The sequence below is a fragment of the Vidua chalybeata genome, chromosome 11, assembly GCF_026979565.1.
Source record: "Vidua chalybeata isolate OUT-0048 chromosome 11, bVidCha1 merged haplotype, whole genome shotgun sequence".
NCBI classification, from domain to species: domain Eukaryota; kingdom Metazoa; phylum Chordata; class Aves; order Passeriformes; family Viduidae; genus Vidua; species Vidua chalybeata.
Window position 1 is genome coordinate 6,901,664 of NC_071540.1, and position 27,143 is coordinate 6,928,806.

At 40.0% G+C, this 27,143-nt stretch overlaps 1 protein-coding gene across 1 annotated transcript in view; it reads right to left on the bottom strand.

Moving 5' to 3' along the window:
* Positions 1-26,741, bottom strand: part of URI1 (URI1 prefoldin like chaperone) — a 41,239-nt gene extending 14,498 nt beyond the window's left edge. Inside the window, exons 1-4 of the mRNA XM_053952903.1 lie at positions 26,362-26,741; positions 15,033-15,067; positions 10,983-11,061; positions 8,559-8,694 (exon numbers count right to left, since the gene is read on the bottom strand). Of these exons, the coding sequence (XP_053808878.1) occupies positions 8,559-8,694; positions 10,983-11,061; positions 15,033-15,067; positions 26,362-26,436 (325 nt within the window). The 5' untranslated portion in view covers positions 26,437-26,741. The remainder of the gene's footprint in view (positions 1-8,558; positions 8,695-10,982; positions 11,062-15,032; positions 15,068-26,361) is intronic.
* Positions 26,742-27,143: the final 402 nt, after the last annotated feature.

Here is a 27,143-nt window from a genome sequence, read left to right on the forward strand (position 1 = left end):
TCTTCCTATTCTACAGAAGACAACCACAAAATATTCCAGCTTAAAAATGTATTTTCAGAGTATTTCTACATATTTTTATTCTTAACTCTCTTTTTGCCTGTTACTTTTAGTATTTAATTAAGTATCTTGCTGGTCTTGGGGCTAATCCTAGAAACTTTTAAGTATATACACAGCTACTCCTCCCCATACAGTTTCCTGGCAATGTATACAGTTTTAAATGTTTCAGAGTTTGCACTTCTTATAATGATAGGCCTTTCAGATAAAGATGTGTGAGAATATAATAACAACCACAAGATTATTACAAAATGCATCTAATCAGACAAAATGAGTTTGTACTTGTACTTAAAAATTAAACCTACTTATTGACTCACTTCTACAAACAGGTTCTTATGCCTACTCCCCTCCACACACACAGGAGGGGGAATTATGCATGAAACAGTCAAGGCAAAACACAACTACCACCAAGTGTGTGAGATTACTCTCACAGTTTTATAATATTCAGTATTGTATGCTTTTTTCCCTGTTGATATTTCCCACTGTCTCAAATACAATTGCTTAAAAAAATGTATTACTTGCAGTAAATAGTTTAGAAAATTTATGCATTTTGGAAAAGGCTACTCAAGCAAAGTCCATCCTTTCCCACAAGGAACACTAAGACATAGCTCAGACTTTTAGGGTATTTCAAAAGCATTAGCCTTTAAACCACACAGCAAGCTATGTGTCAAATGCACAGTCATTCTCCATTCCTCAGGCTGTTTCTAAGAAATAGCTTAAGATTCTTCTCTGAAAAAAGCCATGCATTTGTATTGCCTCCTGGATGAAAAAACACTACCAAAAAAGTATGTGATGTCTGGAGCAGTGCCAACACAGACCCAGCAGAGGACACAGCTCCTTCCACGTGCAGTCAGGGTCCTGATCCCTTTACATGACTCCTTCGTCCTCCATCAGACAGAGCAGCTTTTATTATCAGTCAATTCACATCAACATCATCCACAGATTTTTTGGTGTCTAACACACCCTCCAGAGTCCAAATAAAAGAGAGGTAGTGACAGTTTTTCTACAAAACACTCCCATCCGTGCCTTCAGCTCTTGAACGTATTCTCAGTATACATAAGCATATACATACTTGGGACTAATTTTTCCCTGGGTTTTATCTGACATTCATAGTAAACGTGATGCTCAGCTGTTTCTTCACCACCACGTGTGTCTCACTCCTTGCCTGCATATCTAAATATTGCTCAGCAGCCATCTAGGTTATGCTGCTGCTGGAGCACCAGGCTGTGATGCTGCTTCCCAGACGGGTGCATGCTGGCTTGCTCTGTTAGGTGAGGACAGCAAGTAGTTACACAGTATTTTATTTTAAAATGCTGTACAAGCATTAACTAATCTGCCCAGTGCCCTGTGAGGGAGGTGAGTATAACTCTCTCCTTTTTCACAGATGAAGAAACAGACAGTTTAAGTGATTTGCCCCAGGCCACACAGCGCAGCAGCGGACAGCTGGGATTACCGTGACGCTCCGGCCCCGTGTCCCCAGCCAGTCTGCTGGGCTGCTCACACCTCCCCTGCCAGAGGAAAACCAAGGCTCCTGCCTGGCCAAAGCAGAGACCTTCCCTTGGTCAGGCCCCTCAACAAAGAAGGGGCCTCCTGGAAAAAGGCTCATGCACCTAACTGCAGGGCAAGCTCAGGGTCTCGTGTTTTGAACTTGCCACAGCAAACTCTAAAAGCCGCCAAGGGAGTTCACAGGATTTTGAAATATACAGGAACTAGTGAGGAATGAGTCACTACAAACTAGGGGAGTTTTTATTAATTGAGACCCCCATAAAAATATTGGTAGAATAAGAGAGGTTCCACAGTCTCCTCCTCTTACTACCCCGTGGTTTAAGCTTCTTAGAGCCTTTTAAGACGGATTGAACCAGAGGCTGTTGTCCAACTTTGTCACATCCAATAATCTGAGGAAAGTCTGACATGGCTTTCAGGTGAACCCGTGTAGTTCCTATTTACATGTCTCAGCTAAACCACTTGGAGAGACAGTTCAGTGCCACAGCCCCCCAGAGCCTCTAGGACTGTTCTCCTGGACCAGCAAAAGGAAAAGGTATTCGAACCAGAAATCATGATAAGTAGATTTCCTCTGCACAGCAGCCCTTCATATTTACAGGCAGCAAGATTTTTTTTACATTTAGATCATTCTTTCTGAGCTCCTTTATTAGTCTGAAAGGACTTGACTGGATTTCCTTATACCACGATTAGTCATTTTTAAGAAGCAGCCCTCTGCTTGCTACAAATACATTGGTAGAGGAAAAAAAATAATTGGGGAACACATTTCATATTGTTGAAATGAAGTCCAGCGAAGCCAGATTTTACACGACATGACAACGTACTAATGCCAAACTGACACAAATTCTCATCTATGCGTTTTGGCTTTAATGGGTTAATTAGCTTGGCTGGATACAAATTTTAATTATCTGAGTTTGACATTAATGTCCTTGGAGTGTTGTCTATAAGGATTTGGGGAATCATAGACATTATTTTAGTTACTTCTGGAAACTGTGTGTTACACTGGGATTTAAATAGTAAGAACAGACAAGAATAGTGAGAACAGGTTGATCTATTTTGAAAAGTCAGACTTTGTGAAACAGGACAAACTGAAACGAAGCTGTAGCCTAATGTACCTGGTCTTCAGGGGAGTCTCATGGATACAACACAGGAAATAATCTCCTTTGAGGATAGGTGACAGGACAGAAATTTCAGATTAAGCCGAACAAAGAATTCTGTATGCAACTGAGATTTAGAGTAAAGATCTTCCCGGTGCCTAACAGAGTTTCTCATGTAGAAGATAACCAGTCTTAAGCACAGTTATTTATACACAGAGTGTTGATACAGGCCAGGAACAACCACCTACCTCAGTTACTGACAGTGGCTCAGTTCCTCCAGTGAGAGAACCAGCAGGCACAACCTGAAGGCAGAACCTCAGTAGTTCATACTCTCACCATGGAAATTATGGGTATTTTAAGTGCATTACTTACTTTCTTACTTTATAGGGTCTGCATAAGTAGATCAATCACCTGAGGGTTTTCAAATGTATTTTCAATAAATATATATTTAATCAACAACAGAATTTTTTGTAGCCAATACTTTTCCAACTATCACAGGTTACTTGAAACAAGCACAACAAAAGAAAGCAGTATCTACTAGAAGCTTTCCGAAACACCCTTCTCTGTTCTTCTGTTCTTTTCTGCTCATTTTTCTAGAAATGGATTTAAGAGTGAAAAGAGAATCCTGATGACTTCTTGTATGGATGGATTCTTTTTGCTTGCAACAAGACATGTAAATTCATTCCTCTTAAAAGCAATAGCACCAGTTCTTTAAAATGCAATCCAACCCTTTGTGCAGCAGCTTTTCACCCTTTAAAGACAATCTTCATTTTCTTTTCCTTGTTCCCTTGGTACCAAAACCAAAGTCATTTGGATTTTCTCCTGTAAAAATTTGTACAGGCAATTTGGCTTTAGGAACACTAAGTAAATGCAATGCATTTCTCTTTTAGGTTCACACACCTATGTAATTGCTAGAATTATCTGAATACATTTAAATTCCTCCTAAATGAAGGAGGGTGGCATTCAGACAACTCCTCTGTTGCCCAGTAAGAATCATAAAAAAGGTAAGGGCTTATTTGAATCACAGTATGTAACTTACAGAAAGGAGTCTATTCTCCTTACTTTGTTCCAGTGTGTTCTGGTTAAAATACCCAGACTGTAGTCCTGTGAGAAGCCAAACACCTCCTGGGAACTGCAGAGCAAATTTAGAGCACTTAGCACTGCATCGAATCAGCTCCTAACTTAACAAGGGTAAGGAAGGAACTGAGGGAGGTTATCAAACTAAGAAGTGATAATCACAAAAAATGGTGAAAAAAAGTTTAAAAGCACAGTGGAACAGAATTCTCTGCTGTGCAAAAAAGAGCAGAAAATTGTATTTTTTTAATACAAAAAGCAAAAGCTGAATCTTTTTGCAGCATTGCCTGCACTTTTTGTTCTTAACCCCAAAAACTGTGAGTAGAGGAGTTAGTGTTACATTATTTAGAATATCAGGGAAGATATTTTTACCCTTGGATAAAACATTAAAACCTCCAAAGGCCTCACTCATTCACAGATGGGAAATGGAAAGCCTTCCTATCATGTGTTTTGGAGACAAAACCTTTTTTTCTGGAAATGCTGATAAGGAACAAATTCAAACTGGTCCTCATCCACCCGGATCATCTCATTAAAACAATGGTATCTTTTAAACCCTGTATCCTGAGCTATCGGTCAATTTTGATTGACACAAATATTTGTATTAGGGGTTACACACTGCAATTTACAACTGGGGACTATCACAATACTGTATGTTAATGTAATCAGTATTTTCATTTCATGAATTCATTTGCAGCATGACACTGCAAGGGTATTCTTACATATACTGGAGACACAATTGCTAAGTAGTTCCAACAATTCTCCTTTAAGTGGGATTTTTTTTTATCTGATAAATTTTTAACACAATACAACCACTCCTAGTTCTGTGTGCATGCTTTAATTTCCCACCTTTTAAAATGTTTAGACACTTGGAATACCTAGCATACTGAATTAATCCACAAATATTTACAAGAAAAATCTATTTAATTTCTTTCTATAGTAACTACCACAGGGACTATTGTAATGAAAAATTTCCCATCTTAAAGAATTAATGCGATTACTGATATAGAGAAGAAATGTAATTTATATCATCACAAACACGTAAAAGATATAATCCCATATTCACAAAAAGAATCTCTATTCCCTCTTTGAATTCTGAGACAATACAGTCTTGCCTTGAGGAGAACAGAAATATTATGAAGTACCTTAAGCAAGATAATTGTAGGAGAAAAAAACTACAATTGCATTATTGTTGTGCTAAACTGTGACATACTTAAAAAGCTAATTTCTTTTATTTTAATGGAATTTGGTGTGCATATCCTTTAATCTACTTCACTATTTCTTCACATTTTTACACAAAAACACATGTGTGAAGTGTTTCCCATTATCTGTATTACCTGGTTTAACGAACTGCAATGAATTTAAAACAATTAAAAATATACTTGGAAATTCTATAAACTTCACTCTATTTATTCACTATTTTGGAACTAACTAAATACCTAGAATGTCACAAAAATGCACAGCAAATTAAAGGCCTACTGCAACTCAAATATTATTCAAGAAGACACGATCAATATTTGATGAAAAAGTAACATTTGACATGAGTGACTGTCCCAAATTTTACCAAATACATTTCAACCAATCACAGTGCTTAACAATTTGCATCTAAATCAAAAGCTAAGCCAACAGAAATGTATCCCCAAAATAGGGCTTTCTACAGCTATGTCAGCTACAATGCATTTAAAATTCAGTGTAGTCACCCTTCAATTATTCCTTTCAATTAAACAAATTTTAACCAAGAAATTAATCTACTGTGGCTGGGCATTTCTCTATTCCACAGAAGCAAACATTTTTTCACTCATTCTCTTTTAAAAAGCAAATTTAACAAAACTACTAAGACAAAAAGGACGACCTAATTAGTACTAAGTAATATTTAAAGCTTTTATATATAGCACACTCTTATTGCTACCCCTAACTTCCAAGGCTTTATACTCATTGATATTGTTTGATTTATCTGGCACTACTGCTGCTTAAGCATGCAAATTCACATCTCTCCATTCTTATATGCACCCAACATACACAGAAGGAGTCAAACTGTAAAGAAAATGTCCTGTGAGCTTTGACCCAGTTACCTGTAAGGCACTGGGGGGCTCCAAGGCCAGCAGGGACAGCCCTGGTGATGACAGGTCTCCAACACACAGACCCACACATGAGCCAAAGGCAAGAAGGAAAACTCCCCAGAGCCAGCAAAGAAGAACACCCAAAACTGTTCTAGGCATCTCTTACCCCTTTCTACCTGACAGACAGTCCCCCTAGACAACCTGAACCCTGAACAGATGCTCTCCCACTCCTCATTCAGCAGAGTGAGACACGAGAGATGACGTGCAATGAAAATGTCTGGTATTTATTTCCTTATAGTCCCAACTCCTGCTAAAGCACTGAATTATTAGGGCTGTACTAATTAAGTTTGTTTCAGTTATCTGAAGAGATCTGACCAGCTAGTTGCAAAAAAAAACACCCATCTAAATTAAACACGGTAATATTGGATAAAAAATGTAGGTCACTGAAGAAACAAACCATCAACAAATATAGCCAGGTTTATTTCAGCATGAGCGTCTCCTTGCTCTGTTCAGCCCCCAATTCCTATGTATCAAAGCCTTTAAGTACAGACTGGCCTTAAACACATGCTTAAAAAAGCTTTGCCCTGTTAGGACCTTCTGCCTGGCACACAGGACATTGAGGACTGCTGGCAGTGTAATCCCCTGCAGCAAGCCTGCCCTCTTTTTCCAGTGTGTGTGACCTACTCTCGGAATTTATGTCCAAAACAAAAAGATTATGTACAAAAAATCAAATCCCATTGTGTCAATGTGATGATAATGCCCAATACACAGCACCCTGTAAACTATGTTCCCAAAAGGCCACTGAAAGCAGAAGTCACACCTGTGAAAGTAACTGCAGTGCAATAAACACACAAAAGAGACTTTAAACTAATACTTGCCAAACATCCATCTTACAAATTTGTGCCACAAGCAGCTAATTCTTATTACATAGCAATGGCCAACAGGTCTTTCACATACATAACTTTTTTCCTTAGAAAAAACTAATAAAATCCCTAATATTCTCTAAGTTGCATTCATTTAGCATGAAAATGGTTTAAAGAGTTTAAGTCAGTTGTATTTTTTGAGGGACAAAAGTGTATCTAGGAAAGAAGTAACCCTTTTTCACAATCATATGTACTAATATGTTTTTACTGTCTAAAACTGAGAACAGTCCTTAAAAAAAAAAAGTTTTTAGTTAATACCAGTGTTTTGGAGCCTCCCACTGGCAGCCATCACACAGCTGAAGTGAACTATCAGCTGAATGGAGGGTTTATATCCAGCATCAATGACTATTTTGCTTTGAAAGAAATTAGTATTTCTGAGTTCATGTTTTAAATGCAATTTAAAAGATCATAAAGGAAAGAATCCAGCATTTATTGTGTGTCTCCCAGCAGACTACTTAATGTTCAAACACCTACTATGCAAAGGTCAAATTATTTCACTGAATGCAATGGTGACAAAAGTATTCTGCAGCACTGAAAAAAATATCAGATAATCAAAGAAAAAGATCTGGACCTGAGATCTCATAAGAATCACAATAAATAATGTAGATTCAGTTCAGTAAGAAAGAAAATTGCAAAGTTATGTCAGGAGAACCAGATTAAGAAAGATAATAGGTAAAATACAAATTACATACTTTCGGCAATGCTCTTCATAAAGAAAAATTTTAAAGTAATACAGCAAATGAATTTTTATTAAAAAATTCTCAATTCTTTTTACATAAATACTGCCTGCATAGAATTGGAAAAAAAAAAGCTTATTCAGATGGGGAACCGCTAGGGTATTCTGCTGCAGGCAGCAACATGGATAGCTGCAGTCAAACAAAAATCCACTGTAAATAGTTGTGGTAGCTGTAATATACACAGGGCAAAGCTGCAGTGAGCACCCACCGAGGAATGGGACAGGTTACAGGCAAACCAGTATGAAAAAAATCACCTCAAATGCTTGTCAGAAGCAAAGAAAGGCTAATAGGCACCAATTTATTTTCCATTTTGTTGTGCTTTTTCTTCCTTGACATTTACATCAAATATTTTAGGTTCTCCTTCTTTCTAACATAAAGAAGTTCCAAAGTGCACCGTGCACAGCTCTTGCTCTGGTCCTGGCTCTTCAAAGCCAAGATCTCAACAGCAGCTACAAAGAGCTGGAAACCAACCCAGGAATTGCCTGTCTGCCCCTGTGATGGGTTTCTATATAATTGAATTTGGTGGTGATCAACTGCACTGCATCTGGGGAGATCCACAAGATCACTCCTCACCAGAGGAACATCAAGGGCAGGAGGCAGAAATGCAGCTGAGCAGCAAGTATAAAAAACAACAAGCAGGAGCAAAGTATGTGTAGAGAGAGGGAAATGAAATGGAAAACTACACGGCCAAAAAAAAAAACCACTCAAAAAAAAACACCCAACAATAATAAAAACAATTAAAACACAGGACAAGGCAGCAAAGAAATAAAAAACAAGACAAGGGAACAAAATTCAGGGAATAAGGTAACTAAGAGCAAAAGCACAAGGTAGTGTCCACTTCTCCTCTTTCTGGAAGAGAACACAGCATTTGTTACATTAAAAAAAATGAAAGGGGGTTTTTACTTAGGTTTCTTTTCCTAATTAGACATATCCAATCAAGTCTCAAGCAAGAATGGAAGATAAGGTGCTAAACTAATATTAGACCTGAATGGGACTTCTGTTTGTGAGCTCACAAAAAGAAAAAAAGAAAGAGAACAGCATAGATTTCACTAATTTTGTTTATCAATACAAGGTACATAATTTTAACCATTAAATTATGTTCAGAAACATACATACGTTTTTTTCTGTGCTCAACCAGCTCAATAGCCTGCTTTGCTGAGCATTTGGAAAACCAGTTGTCCCCTAGCAGAACAGTGATCTCATTGGTGTGGACAAGCTTTCCCGGCATGAAGGCAAGAGGACCAAAAGGTACCTGTCAAAGACATAGACATCACTAATGAAAATAAAACTTCGGCAATCATACATATCTTAAGCTTTTTTAAAAAGCAAAACACAGATTTTAGAAAACTAAAAATTCTACAGCAGCTATTTAGTGAATAACTCATCATAAATATTCAAATTACCAAATCATTTTAGTATTGTACTTACAAAATCTGAAAACTTGAATTTCACCAAACAACTTGTTTTGTGACACAGAACTATAGTACAGCTAAATGCTCACTTGGAAAACAAATTCACTTCACCTGAACATATAAACCTTGATAATACAAATTATTTGAGTTATATGCAGACTACATTCATTTCCTATTAAAAGCTAGATTAGCTTTGCTACAATTTTTTATAATACTTAAATAAGTATGATCAACTCAAAGATGAGCTGCTCTTCTCAGAATCTGTCTTGCTAATAGTAAGTACCCAGAAACTCCAGTGTAAAACACTGGGGCTCCCAGCAGGACCACAGACAGTGTTTAATCTCACTCTGCTGGGTCATTCACCATGCTGCAAACCTCAACCTTCCAGGGATGCTTCACAAACAACTCTCACCCTCTAACTGCTCTCCAAGCACAAGGACAATAGATAAAAGCAGGACACTTCAAGCACGAGTACATAGGTGACAAACATTTTAGAACTTTACATCTGCTTCCTAAAATGTGAATCTCCCATTTTTACATGCATTGCAACATCCAGGACACTGGTTTTACAACTGAAGACATCTTCTACTGCCCAAATTTTACAGGCAGTGCTTGGGCAAGTCCCCTGGGTGAGGAGGAGCCTTGGTCATCCCCACCCCTGCCCCCTGCACCAGCCCTGGCATTCTGACCCCCAGGCCCACTGCCACCTGCCTGGCTGTCTGTGGGCTTCAATCATGAAGAAATTTGGAAACCAAAATCAAATTAGATCTAAAATGGAGGTGGCATAAAGTCCACGTCCACATCAAGTCTCTCACGTTTTGGGGTAAAAAGAGATCTATCTCAGATGGTTTGTACCAGCTCCCTCTACTTTATTCTTCTGCCTTCTTCCTCAGTTCCTAAGCACTTGTTTTCTCATTGTGTTTTGTGTTGAAGCAGAGCACTTAGCCTAGTGGATCTGTCTTGGAAAGCAATCTTCCCTCTCTTCCATATCCAGGAGGGTCCCAGTGCTGGTAACAGCTCTCCAGCAGGCAGGACCCTGACACTAAGACTATGCAGAGTGTGCTTTTCCTACACGTGTGCCCTCCCTGACTTGGTTTTAAAGTAGCAGACTGCATGTGCTGCCTGTTCACTCTTCCCCCAAAATGATGAAAGCAAAATTAAGCAAAATTAAAAGCATATGAAATATTTGGCTAACAGGATAGGAACTGCTTCTATACATTTAAAGTAACAGATGTGAGTTAATATTGCTGCTTCAACCAAGAATAAGCACTATCTAGCTTTCTTTAAAAATAGGAGAGCTTCTATGCTTTGAAACAACACAATCTTTATGCTTCACATCATGTGGCCACACATACACACATGACAAATGGACTACATACATAAAATCCAGAGCTGTATCACCAGCACAGCAAAGGAAAACCCTCCCAGCACTGTCTTACTAATAACCCAACTCTGTATCTAAGCCAGGCTGCCAAGGAAGGCAGCAGTCAGGCACTGAGTGCTGAATCAGCCACTCAGTTATGTGCAGTACAACCTCCTTGCTTTCAAGGATGTATCTTGAGTTGAACCTGAGAAAGGAAGAGGAAAAAAAAAAGAGAAAGAGAAGCCAATTTGTTCAAAATTTTAGTGAGTGCAAGCCAACAGGACAAATTTTACACAGGGAGCTGTGCAGTTGTTAGGGAAGATTCAGAGCACCAGAAAAGATCACTATGTCAATAGGAAGATTGGTGGAACAAAAATTAGCAGCACCTTTTTATGTAAAAATCAATGTTCTAGGGTTTATTTCCATGAATCAGGAAATACTACAGCCACTTGCTTCTCAGGAAATGACTAAGTACCGTAATTCAGTCATAATTATCGTTTTCTATACAATAGATTTACATATCAAACATGTCAGGTTTTGTGTTAAGCATTTATGTCATCAGCTTTCAGTTGTCAGTAACACTGTAATTTATAATGGATTTCAAAGAAAAGAGAAAGAAACAAAAGCAAAGGTTTAACTATTATCATAATAAATGTAACATTACTAAGTACTGGCAACCTGACTAACACCTCACCTCCAGTGGAGGCAGCCCAGGTTTTAACAGTTTTAGCCCATTTTCTTGTGTGACTTCTGCCATGTACATACCATGACATCGTAGGACAACTTGTCAGGCAATGTCTGGAGTCGTTCCTGAAGAGCCTCATAATCACTCTCCACCTTCTTCCTGTTGACAAATTCAAGTTGGTTCAATTTCACAGCTGAAGTAAAGAGTTAATGGTTTTCTGCTAGTAAATCAAAAACATACCAAAAACATAGAAAAATCAACTGTTTTACTCTAACATATACAGCTGACAGATTAATAACTCATTTATAAAAGACATGGGATGACAAACTTAATAGCTAGATTATTTTGTATTAAGACGGGTAACTGATTATTTTAGATTGTACATGTCTCATTCAGAATTAGAATTTTTCATGGTGCAAAGAAGCAGTACTTTCACTAGGATTTGGAGTATCTCACTCCCATGTTCAAGTCCAAGTTATAACACCACCAATATTTAGAAAAAGAACTGAAAATCCAGTTTATGGTTTCTAAGAGGCAAATTCTTCAAATTACCATTTGTAATACAGAGTTCATATATTGACCTTGGTTTGAGCTGACATAAACAAGCAAAATTTTAATTAATTTTGATTTTCCCATGAACTTTGTATTCCTATCAGGAGCCAACACTCCTGAAAGATGGCTCAACCACCACAATTCTGTCACATCTTCAAGCATCTCTTCTGATACTTCTCTATCTAAATTCCAAATAAGGCTCATGCTACATGTTTCTACCCATGAGGGAAATGGTTTGGTGAACTGGGAAAAGACATTCATTCCCTTGGCAGACACCTGGCTTTTCACAGGACTTTGCAAGAAACAGCATTTCAGTGGCTGCAACGATTTTACTGTGTGCAAAACAAGCAACTACACTCCCTCTTAAAAAAGCCTTTTTTTGTAAAGGTATTTTTAAATACTTAAATTTGTCTGGAAAAAGTCTTTTAATGGACCCCTGCCACTCTAAAGATGGTCAGAAATTAGCTCCTCCATGAAGTAGCTTGCATATAAATGTCAGGTTTGATGATATTGTTTACTTGTACTTCCAAACAATAAACATATATATGGTAGTAAATTCTGCAATAAAAGGCAACTGAAAGCACAGAGCAGCACAGTTAACAATGCTGACCCAAGATGCAAATTACAGGTTTTCTGAGGATGATTCAGGAAAGCAATCTATAAATGTGCTGCAAAATGAATGTCATAGTTGATAACACAACTCTCAAAATATTACCATTGATTTTCTTAGATTCATAAGCAGAGTGAAATCTTTTTCAGCATTCATTTTGAAAAATTATCTGATACTCTTATGTTGCACTTATTTGCTTCACAGTTGAACTCTGTAACCACCCTACTTTATACCTATTTTAAGTTGTTGAACTCACCCTGAAAAAAAAAGAAATTAGGTTTTTATGCCACTTGGACATTAAAACCATATTCCACATAACTGATTTACAAAAGATGCTTCCTGCTGCTTTGCTCTGACAGCAGATTTCTCCCAGACATTTCAGGCAAGTCTTTCTGTCTGTTGCCTACATAGGAGTGAAAACATAATTCACTTCCTTCAAAGAAGGAGGACAAACTCATGAATCTTAGCAAAATGCACTGAGATGTTTTGGGGGAGGAAGGAATATAATGAAAACTTGGTGTCAACAATAACAATCAATTACTTAATGCTCTTTACAGAACCCAGCCTTTGCCTCCAGAGATCTGGATTTGAGGAATGGACTCCAAGCAGCCACTGAAAAACAAGGCCTGGCAGACGTCTCAAATGCAGGAGGGGACTCAGTGGAAAGAGCCCGGCATGAAAATCCCCCACTCCAAGCAGGATTAAACATTTCCATCATTTCATGGCTGAAAGTCACTCAACATTTCTTCATTAACCTGAAAAGAAGACACTAAGGTCTGACTGCTGCGTGTTACTGAATAGCCTGATCAGGGTCCAGGAGAAATCACTTGCCACAGAAGCCGCGCTACTTCAGAAGCAAAGCATCCTGCTTTTTGTACTGGGACTGCTGCCCTTTGCTGAGCAAACCTCCAGCATGGCAATGAGGTCACATCCTGGCCTGGGCCATGCAGATAAAGAAAATTTAAACTGATCATTTTAAATAACTGGCCTCAAACAGCGTTACTTAAGGAAGGAAGCTCTCTCTTCATGCATAGCTGATGCTCTCACAAGCGCTGGGGTGTGCCTGTGCTACAGTCTGCCACAACAGGCAATGAAGAACCAAAAGGAACAGGGAGGAGAAATCCTGGGACTCCAGCTATGAATATGTCCCTAGAAGGGGAAATGCATGTCTACCTGTTAATCCCATACCCAACCCATTACTGGATTCACAGCTTTAGAAATATACTTCAAAAAGTGCACTGAAAAATGGAAAAGAAAATAATTTAATGGAAATATACTGAAGCTGAGCATTTTAAAACCCTGTTGTTATTCTCCCAATTCTATTCAACATCTTTCTGTGTCACTGACTACTTAAAAGGTCTTATATGAACAAATTATTCAGCTGAAACAAGAGCACTCAGCTCTTGCACAATCAAGATCTAAATAAGAGTACTAAATTTAAAAAATTTTCTTATGAAATAAAGATTGTATGGATGCTATACAAAGTGGTTTTCTATGTAAAAGAAATCATAAGTTATTTTTTTCATTAGAGGTTCTACGCCCAAAACCCCCAAGTTCATGGGGTCATTGCCAGAGTTGGCACAAAAGCAAACAGAGGAGCAACTCCTCCTTCCAACGCCAACACTCCCAGGCCGCTCCACAAACCTCAGCCATTGTAAAAAGGAAATAACTGTCACAATTTTCCAAACGCTCAAAAATCTGTTCAAATTTTGCAGCTTTCCGCCAAATAGTTTATTTCTGAAAAGCACTGTCTCTGAGTGGAAGAATGCACATGCAGAATTTCACACAGGAGCCAGTAGGCACAGACACTGCAAAGCTCCTGAGAAAGTGCATGAGCTGGAGATACCCTGCCTTCCTTCACCACAGCAGCACCAGTAGGCACTTCAATATTTCCCTTATTGAAAATTACTGCAGCCTCTGAATTTTAAACATAAATGAAACATATTAGTTTTAGATTATTTTTGCAAGCCAATAGTCAGAATTTAATATGATGATGTGTACAGATTGCCTTGATTTTTTTTTTCCTCTTATCCAGTGCTTGCAGCCTATGTGCATTTAAACTAAAAACATTTGATACACACTAAATATAAATTATTTGCTTGGAGATCTTTCAGGCATGAAGAAAAAGCCTCTTAAAATAAATTTAAAATATTATATGCTTGATGGTGTATAACCAAAGGTTTAATCTCACCACTAAAGGGGCAGTTGCTGTGATTCTGCAATAACCCTGCAGACAATAATCAAGACAGCTCCTGTTGTTCTCTCAGTAAAATCATGGTAAACACAGCATGGATATATCGTAATTTGATATCTGTAAGATCAACTGCTATATCTCACAGTAACTCATAATGTAAGATTTCATTCACCATTAAATGTACATTTTCCTCAGATGTCATACAAAACTATTATTTACCTGGTATGTTTTCTATTAACCATAGATTGCCAACAGAGAAAAAAATGCCCAGAGATATTTTTTTTTTATAACAAACCATTTATTTTATGTATTAAAAACTAAGCTTTAGCATGTACTTTACTTGGTGGGGGGGAGGTATCAGTGAAACATTACTTTCCACATTGTTTCAGCACATGAAGGGGAGCAAGTGGAATTTCCCTACTTGCTCCATAGTTAGAAAACAATAATAATTCTATCCTGTGAGCACCTTTTCACCATTCAGGCAGATTAAGCATTCATCCAACAAGGTTACCTGGGCAAAAATAACAGATGAGATAGGTTTTTAAGGCAGAAATATAAATATTGAGGCTCACTGTATTTGTAATTCAATTGTATCAGTGAGAAATAAATATATTTTAAGGAGAGTACATTGCAACAATTCTGAGCTATCACTAACTATAACCCCCAAAACATGCTAGCAGGATTTGGCTCCCATCAGAATAAACAGCAATACTTTACTAAAACATAACTAGGTTACTCATCAGTATTTTAGACATGTAGACTTTTTTTACTTACCAGTGCTGGATTTTTTCTTGGCAGCCAGTGACCACCTGTCATTAAAACAGATAACTACTCATGAAAAAAACAAAGCTAAGCACACAGCTGCAATGTCAATGCATCAGAAACTAGAACAGGAGCTTTACAGATTTGGTGCTGCCTCTATCCACATTTTTATTTGTCAGGGCAAAGGTGTGTGAATGGTCGTTCTTAAGCAGCACACTTTATCACAGGCTAATGCAGAGTGATAACCACAGAAAAAAATTACAGCTTTTCACTTCTGATTTTGGTACAATACCTGCTCCATAACTATTACGTGACACACGATCTGAGATAAGTAGCAGTTTGTGCAATCTGCCGATCTATTTTCAGTGTTACATGTTTGCAGAATAAGAAAACAACATAAATGATAACAAGACATCAATGTAACTCCCATACTCAGTCATTAAAAAGCAAAACAAATGAATCTCACATAACCAAAACCATTTTTCCTCTATCAGTACATCAACAAATGTTTCCACTGGCCACTTTAACCTGAAAAAGCACAAATTAACTTTGTGCTGTGTAAATTTGGATATTTGACACCATGATGAGCTGCTGTCTTCTCTTCTTTCTAGGTGTTAAAAAAGGTATTTCACTTACTTCCTTATGCCATAGGCTTTCCCAAGAGATTCAAAAGAATTTACAAAATAAAGCACACTGTTCAAATTAAATACTTTTATCTTTTTTAACTGCAATTTTTAGTCTATATATAGCAAACAGGTAGGATGCTGAAACCTGTGACCTTCTCTGCCACAATTACATGGAGATTTTGTCTTTCAAAACATATTCTGATCTCTGAATAATAGTTACCAAAAATACAACACAAACAATTTCATTCAATTATACGAAATGCAATGAAGCCATGAGGCAGTTAAATATGTCTAGACAGCTTCTCAATATAAGCGTTTTCTAGATTTTTTTTTTACAAATTTCGTTTGTCCTATAGCCAAAATAATGCTAACATTCGAAAGCAATTAATGAGAAAATTTGCAGAGAAAACAATAACATACATTCAAGTACCACTGAAATCACTGGAGCAGATAATTCTTTTTTTTTTTTTCCGAACAACAGAATGAAAGACATTTTTTTTTCAGTTAGCATATGTGCAGCTTTTGCACAACAGATCTCAGACCCTGCACTTCCTACTCATGTAGGAATAAAAAAATGGGACTACTTTGTGAGCTAATAATTCTTTAAACAGAGCAAAGTTCTTAAATGAAAAGGATCAGCTTTACATTTGTGGTTACGTTATTTCATAATCCATCAGGAAACTCAGCCAGGTAGCTCATCCCACATAAGCCAAGTTTAAATTTATCATTTGGTTTAAACTCCTACAAATCAAATGCCTAGCAAAATATCTTCCTTAATGTGCAAGGTAACTATTTTTAAGCTTGAGAGTAAATACACAGACTTGTACAGGACATCAAGCCAGAAACCTAATTCACACTATTACTATGAAGCCCATTTTAAGAGTAAAGTTTCTTCAGAAGACATAAATTATCTGGTAACACAGCTAAGGCACACTGGAGCTCCTCACTAACAAGTCAAGGAGTCCAAGTCTATTCTATCCACATCCTCCATCCTTTCACATTTGGCAGTGATTGTGAAGTACACAACATAATTTAGCATACAAAAATGTTTATGAAATCCTTTAAGAAAGTTTCAATTTAATTGCCCCATTTCAGATGAAGATGGAAAAGACAGGAAGCTTTCCATTCCCAATACATGACTTTCCATGCATGAAGTGAGCTGAAAACACAAAAAGAAAAGCCCTGCAAACCATAAGAGCAGCATGTTCATTAACCTCTACATGATAATCCTTTCGTAGCTGCATATTAACTAGTTACATATTCATAATCATTTACATTATTTAGAGGACCTTCTATGAAAATTTCCAGGCTATATCCATTAGCCACAATGTTAAAGGTTGCAGAAGATAGTCTACTTAATGTTTCCAGGAAGCTTTTTTAATTAGTAAATATGTAAATTGGGCACATATGCTTTTTATGTTTTTAAGAAATAGTCCATCAGTAAAACAGCATCGGGGCATATGCTGTTTCCATCACCCTTTATCCCCCTTAAAAAAAAAAATTTAAAAAAAAGAAAAAATCAATAACACCAATCAATTTTAATTTAATTCTTCTTCTTCGATATAATCTCTCTTGAAGGGATACCAAAGGGTGGAACCAACAATAAACCTTTTCACTTCACTGGCCAGCATAAAATGAGACCTTTTACAGAAGTGCTAAAATATACCACCTTAAAAATGTTGCAGGCTACACTTCTGGAACTGAAGTCTATTAAAAGAATAGAGAGAATAAATATTGAAAAAAATATGGAGATCAATTATGCATATGACCTTTATTAGGTCAGTCCCACTGTTTGGATAACAACTTGTCTTATCACGGCAAAGAAACAAATAGATAAATATATAAACAAATCTTTGATTCTTTGCCTTTACTCAAACACAGGAAAATCATTAGTCTATCCTCCACACATAATTTATATCCAGAGTTACAATTAAAGAATGAAAACCTCTTTTAGGGTAAATAAAATAAATGACCTGCTTGTTTATTCACTTGAGTTCAATTTACCTGGACAGCTAGTGCCACCAAGTATGCCTTACTTTTAAGACACCACAGTGAAGTAGTATCAACAAACTCTGAATTCTCCCCTTTTAGGCATAAAAATGTATGAGCTTGTGAATGCACGTGGTTATCAGTGGCTTATCTACATACTAAAATATTTATTGAACTACTCTTGCAGCAGATTTAACATTACCTAATCATGGGTCTAGTTATTAAAACAGGATCCACTGTCAGAAAACATATACCATAGTTTTAAAAGAAAGCAAATAGGCAAATATCTTATTTCCTTCCTTTTCACCAACAGCAAGTTGTTAAAATGCAGTGCTTCTCAAGCCCCTGACCCACCAGAACCACACCTGCGAGCTCCACAAGCAGCCTCTGGCAACAGGGGAGAGGCCATCCCTGCACAAACTCCTGATGGATTAAACCCAAACCCTTCCAGCAGATTATGTGCTTGTTCTGCTCTTACTGCTACGTGCCAGAGCTATTTCTAGGGATACCTGTGTTGCTGCTTTCAGGGAATCCCTCGTTTGTAGGTGTCACTAGCAGAGCACGAGGATCAGCTTTAGACCTGTGATCACGTCCCAGGTGTCCCCAGTTCCACCGTGCCAGTGTGATCCCAGGGCAGATTGCAGGCGAACAACTCCAATCAGCCCCAGGCAACTCCTATCACCTAGCCAAGGACTCCATTAGCTGACCAAAGACAAAGAATTTCTTCTCTGCAACACATTCTCCCTTCCCAGTCTATCTATTTATATGCTACCTTCTCTAAATCTCCTCCATGAATTCAAGTGGGCAGCACTTTGAAAAAGCAGTGCACTCATTCTGTAGGCTGAGTTACAACCACTGGCTGTGGTCAGGGCTGGGAAGGGAAGCCAGAGCTCCTAACTCAGCAGCCACACTCTACAGTCACTTCCAACATTTCCTTGGCAATGAGGACTGGTGAGAAGGATGCTGTAGCACAAAGCAGATCCTTACCTGTACATGCCATGGGTCTCTAACCTATCCCACATCAGCCCAGCATGTCTTCACCCTCCTATACTAGGGCACTTCTTTCCTGCACCTTATTTTTCCTTATCTGTTACTTCCACAGGTACTCCCATTACTAACAGCTGAATATAATTCTCTGTGGTGCTTCTGATTAACAAAGTAGTGCACAAAGAGTTCTCTCCTCTCCATTCCCAGACTACGTTGTTTTATTCAGCTACTTCTCCAAGGTGGGGGGCACGCAAGTGAATGTTCCTCCCTATTGAGAAGCTGGGCACAGCCTACAAAGGTGCTGAGTTTACCATACAGAGGGCAATTCTCTCTCATCCCTTCTGAACAGCAGTAACACAAGCTACCAAGTCAGAACCTTATTTACATCTCAGCTTGTGAAAATTCTAAGTAACAGAGCTGGTCCTGATATCACCTGCAGGCAGCTTGGGGTACCAATGCTAAAACTGCTCTGTGTGAGCCGTACAGTTATGTTCAAGTCCAGAGAAGCAGAAGTTTTTAATTTTCCAAGATGGAAGTAAATTCAATGAAAATGATGAAAATAAAAATGTCACATCAGATTAGGAAGAGGTCGTAAATGAATGAGAGGCCATTTCCACACCTTTTAGGATGAAGGTGGAAATGCAAAGCACAGCACAAAAACGAAGTTTCCCTTTAAACAAGTTGCAAGTTAGGCCAAGCAAATGTCTGCTGGGTCTACATGCACACTTGAGCATTTTGCTTCAAAACTGTGGCTCACAATCTGGCTGGTCTTCTGAAATTAGAAGCTAGGGACACAGATCTAATCCCAGCTCTGATTCTGTTTCTTCTATATGGCCTTGAGCAAATCACAACCTCTCAGTCTACATTTCTTCATCTGCAAAATGGGGATAATAGTATTAACCTACCCACCTCAGAGTGTTTAATGATGATTAATTAATGTGAGAAAAGCACTCTAAAGATGTAAGAGCACTATATAAGTGATAAAGCATTATTTACCACTTGAAAAGTAATCTGAATAAAATCAGATATGCAAGTAATTTGTTTACATGTAGCAATAATATAATTTGTGACTATTTAATCTTGAATTAGTCTCACTTTAAACATCCCTTTCAATCACATTTCCAGTTACTTAGGGAAAAATGACAGTATGGAATACCTTTTGTGGAAGCAAAGCAAGTAATGAGGTGGTAATTAAAGTAAGGGTCTAATAAAGTCTAAAACCAATGACTTGCCTTCAGGAGACTGTCCCTGCCATTTGGGACTGTAAAAATATCTCTGTTTCAACCTAGGTCCTGCTGTTCAGAACTTTCCACCAGTGTGTGCTGGTTTCCTGAAATGCAGATCCATGTTTCCAAGGCTCATGATAAATCCAACATCATTTCCATTACTGATTTCCTTCAGGTGACTCCAACTCTGCATAGTTCTAAATGTTAAATATTCCACATTCAAGTATTTACTGCGGTTTATACATGCACATGAGCTGCCTCCATCTGGAAATGTTTGCAGTATCAAAACCCTCTCTGCCATGCAACTCATGCATGAGATTTCCCTCTTGTATCCCCAAACACTAAAATTTTACCCATGAAATTACCAGTTCACATACCACTTTACATTACAAAACAGCACTAATGGGTGGTCAAATATTTAATCATCTCTTGGTAACAAGGATGTAACAAGCCACAGAAAAAAAATAAACATTTAAAATGAATTTTCATTTTTTCCTCTAGGAAACTACACAGTACTTGCCTAGAAAACAGCAATCACTGATGGAGAAAGACAGAAATTAACATTTGTACAACTGTTTTTCCTAGAGCCCCATTTTCAATCAAAAAATGAAATAAAACTATTAAAAATTCTTCAGTCTGTTGGCACACTGTATGATCTAATGCAAAAGGAAGAAAGCACTTCTGAGCTCTCATATTCATTTATTAAATCATATTACTCAAAAATGCTACATTCCAACAAATTATTAACATAAAACTCCCTTTGGGTGGAAACCTTTGCCTTTTGAAGAAATATGTTTAAAAAGAATACTGCAGGAAAACAGAGAAAGAAATCTGAATCATGGCAAACATTTTTGCCTGTAGTAAAAAATCTTACTTAGAAATATAGCCACAATTTTTACCTTTCTTTACAAGAAAACAGGTGAAGATCTACTATTTTTCTATTAATTGTGGGTCTTGCAGTTTTGCAGAAAAAGTAGTACACAACTATTATTTATCAATAAATAAATACTAAGTTCTGACCAAAATTATTTTGGGGAGCTCAAAAATGCTACACAGCAAAAAACCCGATGGGCAGCAGGATGTCTTCTGCTGAGTGAGTGCCACTAACTCCAAACCAACTGAAGTGGGGCAAGCAAGGAACACAGAGTAAGATCTCTTCCTTCACTGGCAGCAAGCCAGTGTCCATGTCTGTAACTTCATCTTGAGACAGAAATAAGAACTCAGTATTTTAGCTGAGGTCAAGTAAATACATTTGTGTAGCTAAAGCATACCCAGGCTCGCCAAGGTACCCAGAGAGCAGCAGACCAGCACAGGCACAGAACTCCTATGACCTAAGCAGCCCAACATCTCCAACAGGTTTTGCAAGCTTTGCTGGAGTTTATGGTGCAAAAACTATGCTGCTAGCAAAACTTAAGTTTAACTGGCTTAAAATTGCCATGAGCTGTGACACCTGCCTCCCTTTTTCTCAACTAAACCTGCAGACATAGCTGCAGGCTGTGGTTCAGCTTTCAGCCACAGTCCTGAGTAAACTCTGCATCATCCCTCCCTGGCTCCTGCTACTCACTTCCACTGTCTCATCCTCCCAACCCCGAGACGATCTGCTGACAGCCATTTGTAACCAGATCAGGAATCCACAGTAGATGAAAAATAGTCCGGGAAGGAGGGGGAAAAAAAAAAGGGAAAAAAGGTCAACAATAAAGTTTGTTTTTAAGCTGGATCCCAGCCCAGTTCACTGACCACTGTCACAAATGTGCCACCCTAGAACTGCTAAAGTTTGAGTGAAAAAAGTACATGCAAAAAGATTAACAAGTTGTTCAAATTTAAGTCACTTGGAAAACTCACATTAATGAAAAATTTGAGCAAGTGTCTGAGACTGTTGCTCCTGTGCTGCAGCCTATGGTAACAGACAAGAGGAACTACAAAAGCAGCACCTGCACAGTGCAGCAGTGTCCCAATGCAACCAAACAAACACGAAGCCTTAGCGTACCTGCTGCTCTTGAGGGCATCAAGAGGTAAGCTCTGAGCCAGCAGATCCACCTGCAACACTGACTAAACAGACTAAAAACTCAGACAAAAACAATGTACAATTTCACAGCCTCAAAGGATGAAAGAAGTACTCGAGATGAGGCACATCCAAACAGACCTGAGAAGTACAGGTTATGAGCTGAACCTATGGAATGGAGATCTGCAAAGATACTGAAGACCATTCCCAAATGGTACCCTGGTCACTGCATCTACTCACAGCCTCTGCAGACAGCTGTAAGAGCAGCACAATTCAGTAACACTTAAATTTTGTGCATATAATCTCATCTACACATTTTAGTTACCAATGAGTTTGAACACACACAGGATTGCCCTCTCCAGAATAAAGGCAATGCTCTTAAAACTCTTCTGTCAAGTCTCCTCCAATTACCTTTAAAAAACCTACTGAAGATCTGTTAATTTATTTCACAGCTCTTGGCACTATATAAACTTGTGGGTATTTAACTCATACTAATAAGAACATGGACAAATATTGACTAAAAAAGTAAAACTGATGATCAATTAACACTGGAGGAACAATAAGTATTCCACAAAAAGCTTCTAGATCATGACTGAATTAGTGCTTTTACTTGAATGCAGCACCTGAAACAACATTACTGGAACCAGTGGACAGGGTGGAGTGTATGTCATCACAATTTCCAAAAAGGTAATTGTCCAGGTACCTTTTAAAAAGGAATAGGGCAAATAAAACTTCACACAGGTTCTTTTTAAAAGAAGCAAATCAGACCAAGCTTTAGACACTGTTCCCTTTTCTCAAACAGTTATTGTGCAAAATGAAGTCCTGCTGCACTGGTGGCTCATACCCAGGCTTTCTCTGGATTCTGTGAACTTGGACATAGGTCGGGAAAAGTGCCACCCATGGCACTGCACTGCACTGGAAAGCACATCTCAGTCTCATCTGTGAGTCTGCAGGCAAGCACTTCCTGATTTCCAGTGGCTCCTGCACCAGCATCAAGTGAACAAGACCCCACTCTGCTTCACTGCTCCTCTTCAGACTGCAGGAACAGCTCCAAAACTGCCAAGCTGCTGATTTCATAGCACAGATATTACTTGGAAAAGACAAACAGAAGCAGTCAGCCCCAGAAGTAAATCACGTAAGAAGAGGAAACACTTTAAAAGAGTGTAAGCTTAGGATTCTGTGATTTGTTTCCCCATAATCCACTAACAAGTATTTTAACTGTCAAAAAACTTTAAGTACCCAGAATCTTGAAAATCATTTGGAAATTAAAGATTTTACAGCTCTACCATTTAAATTCATAAAAATTAAGAATATGTCATAATGCACAATGGCCAACGAGTTACAGTAAGAGCTGCACTCAATCTAATTGTGCTTTGCTGTCATGGTGAGTGACAGGAGAGTCACTTCCTTGTCCTAATTTTTCTACAAGGAAAATAAAAAAGTGTGTTTGTCAGTGCAATACAAAAAAAAAAAATCATATTGCCATTTAATACTGGAATCCTTTAGATTCTCCATGCCTGTGTCTGCACTCTGCAAATGTCTCTTGGGTCTAATTGGCTCTGTAATGTCTCCCATTACACATATTGTCATTGCATTGCTCAGAAACTATAGAATATATCATCCCACTGTAAATTCACTGTCTACACAAGTCTTTCCAAATCATACACATCTGACTTGTCAACTTCCCATCAGTTAGTAATCCCAACCCACTTGATTGCAGGAATAAATGTATATAAAATATTATGTTTTAAAAGCAGGCCCTATAGCATGAGAAACCTCCTATTTAAATATTCATTTTATAATTCCTGTACTAACTTGCAGTAGATTTACCACAGTATTTTCAGCTAACATATATTGCTTTTACAAGTAATCCATGACACATACATTATACTCTTCTTACAGAAATATTCAAAACTTTACGCAGGCATTGTGCTTCCAATGATGGTCTTTATCATGAAAATTACTAGATATTCTTCTATAATTTATCCCCAAGATACACATTCTAAGTCATGTTTTTATACAAAGTGCCTTTAGTAGAAGCACTGAAAATTGCTTTTAACAGTTTGGTCTTACTATCATCACAAATTAACAAGATGAAATCTGTCCAACAGGCAAGCAGTCCTAAACAAGAATTAAAATTACTTTTCACCAGGGGTCCTAAACCTAGAAGTTGCAGCCTCCATCTGATTAAAGATAGAAAGTCATGGACATCCTTTTCTTTCAGTATTTTTAAGCAGGAAGGAAGCCTCACTTCACAAGTTCTCCAGGGCAGCTCTTTAGCACTTAAAAGCTCAAACCCGTAGCTGAACCAGGCTTGTACAACGGCCTGGGTGTTAAAATAAGCAACCACCAATCAAATATTATCTTTAATGCTGCAGATAGGTACTGCTGTATTCCACGATTCCACATAAACTAAAAGTTGCCTTCAGATTAATGGGAATAAATAGGTTTCCTTGTACTTAATCAAGCATCACTGGGACAGCACAACATCCCAGTAATTAAAAGAAATGTATTTGTCTGCCAGTATATAGAGATATTGTTCTGGCTAAGTAACTTTACTATTTTCTATGATCCTCACACTACAATTATTAGTTTACTGAAGTACTGGGAAACCAATTCACTAATTCTCCTTCATCTTTGTGCTGAGACAAAACAGAAGCCTTCAACTTCAGTGATTCTGTGGGAAAAATACAGATCTCTGAGAAGAGGCAGCTGAAATGAAAAGACCTCCTCCATCTTAAAATACAATATTTTTGTAACTGAAAATACCGTTGTAATCTAATTATATATATTCATTGCATAGAGGGAAAGTCTACTATATCTTCATCACGACATTCCATTGTAACCAAGATATGTAGTTCTTTAGTATAATTTCATATTGAAGCTGAAGTGTTCCATTTTTTTCAGCCAATTTGCAGAAATTATGTAAAGTTTCCCTATGATAAAATATAACTTTGGTACATCAGCCTAACAGAGGCTTAATTAATGGTCTCCTGGGTCTCTTTTCCACTGGAGCAGATCTGTTTAAGAAGAGTCTTAAACTTGCTTACAGAGGGGTCTTATCATGAACTAGGAGTAATCCTCTGTGGCTATGGCAGACGTGCGCTTACACATTAGGCCTGACACTAATGTACCAGAGAAATTATTCTTCACCAGATTCCACCACTCCGAAAATTAACCAAAGGAGCCCAAGCAGGCGAGTTTCTATCACCAATTCTTGGCACGATGGGTTCCAATCCGTGCAGGGCAGATGATGCAGAGGATTCTAGCAGACCCTCTTACTGCTCATCCACATAAACGCTCAGTTGGCTACACAGGTCTTTTAGTAATGATCTAATGGGTATTCAAAAGTAGACACATTTGTGCGCACAATATTCCACACAAGGCACATTTTTATACCCCATAAGTCTTACTCACTTTTTCTCAACTAAACCAGCATGTGACAAAATACAGGCTGGAGATAAAATCCTTCCATTACAACTGCGGAACTCTAATGTGCATCTTACCATTTTAAAAAAAATTTAATCCCATGAGCAGAAAAAGTGAAAGGTCTGCAGACTGTATTTGTGTCAACAACACCCTGCACATGACCACAAGTTATTTCCAGTGACTCCTGCACCCACACAGAGCTCACCGTGAGGCTGCAATCTACAAGCCCCAAATAGCATTCCTTAGGTTTTCAGGACCCACTTGAGTTAGATCTTGAGTGTAATCTACACGAAAAAGTATCCTGAGTTTTGTGCTATGGTCTCACGTGGAACCAGCCTCTGAACTCTTGGGAATAATTTCTGCGGAAAAATCTGGTTCTTTGAAACCAATTTCAAATATAGCCAATGATTCCTAAGGCAGGTCATGAACAACTAAGTTTTGATACACGGTCTTTTCAAGCTGGCCCAGGAGCACGCTGGCCTCCGGCATGACGCAGGTCACAGACATGGCTGGGCAGTTTTGAAGGCGTGACTGTCCCGGAGGCCGGAAAAATCACGGAGAGGCGTGAAGAGGATAAAAACAAGCGTTCATGGGCGCGCTGCTAACCACGGCAGGCGGGGGCAGCAGCGGGGCAGGGGGTGCGGGCAGGGCCTTCCCTCCGGCCGCCGCCCGACCTCGCTCCCCGCGGTGTCCCGGGGGCTGTGTCCCGGGGGCTGTGTCCGGGGGGCTGTGTCCCGGGGGCTGTGTCCCGGGGGGCTGTGCCTCGGGGCCTGTGTCCGGGGGCTGTGTCCCGGGGGCTGTGTCCCGGGGGCTGTGTCCCGGGGCCTGTGTCCCGGGGGGCTGTGCCTCAGGGGCTGTGTCCGGGGGGCTGTGTCCGGGGGGCTGTGTCCCGGGGGGCTGTGCCTCGGGGGCTGTGTCCCGGGGTTACTGTGACCCGGGTCCCCGGGGGTCTCCGGGTGTCCCGGCCCGCCTCGCCCGCCGCCCGTGACGTCACGCGGCCACGTGCCCTCCCCCTCCCCGGGCCCCCCGGGCCCGGCCCGCGCCCCCCGCGGCCCCCGGCCCGGCCCCGGTGCCCTCTTTACCTTCTCGTGCTCCCGGCGGAGCCGCCCCACCAGCGCGGGGCTCAGCGGCGAGGCGCCGCCGCCGGGGGCCTCCATGCGGGCCGGGCCGCGCCGGCGGTCTCCGGGGGAGCGGGGAAAGGGAGGGGGAGGGAAAGCGGCCGGTCTGGGCCGATCTCCTCAGCAAGGCGAATGAGTCCTATAGAAATGTTTGTGCAGGGCGAAGCGCCGGCTCCAGAGCCGCATCCACGCGGGGGCCGCCGCCGCCTGGGCCCGGGGCGCCGCCGCTGCCGGGGGAAGAAGCATCTCAGTGTCGCATTCTGGGCCGCGCCGCCGCCGCTTGGGCCCGGCTCCCGCTGCGCCGGGGGCAGAGCCGGCCCTGGGTGCCGGCGCTGGGTCCGGCCGCGCCGCCGCCCGCCCGCCTGCTGCACTCTGGGTACGCGCCCGCGGCCCGCGGGAGGCACCCGGCTGCGAGCCGCGAGAGGCGGGCGCTCCACACCCCCTGCCCGGCCCGGCCCGGCCCCCGCGCCGCGGTCCGGCACCCCCGGGGCTGCCTGGCAGCCCGGGCCGCCCCGGCGCTCCCGCGGCCCGGTGCTCGGGAGCGCAGGCCCCGGGCGCCAAGGCCTCGGCGTCAGAAAGCGAAGCAGCGGCTGCAAGGCGCTCAGATGGGCCTGCACTAATCCCGGATCCACGCAGAGACACAGCGGTGTGTCCTGTGTAACTGCGAGGTGCTGTCACAGTTACTGCCCTCGGGGATGCCGGCTCTGGAGAGTGTGTGTGCGCTGGCAGGGCGGCTGGCGGTGAAC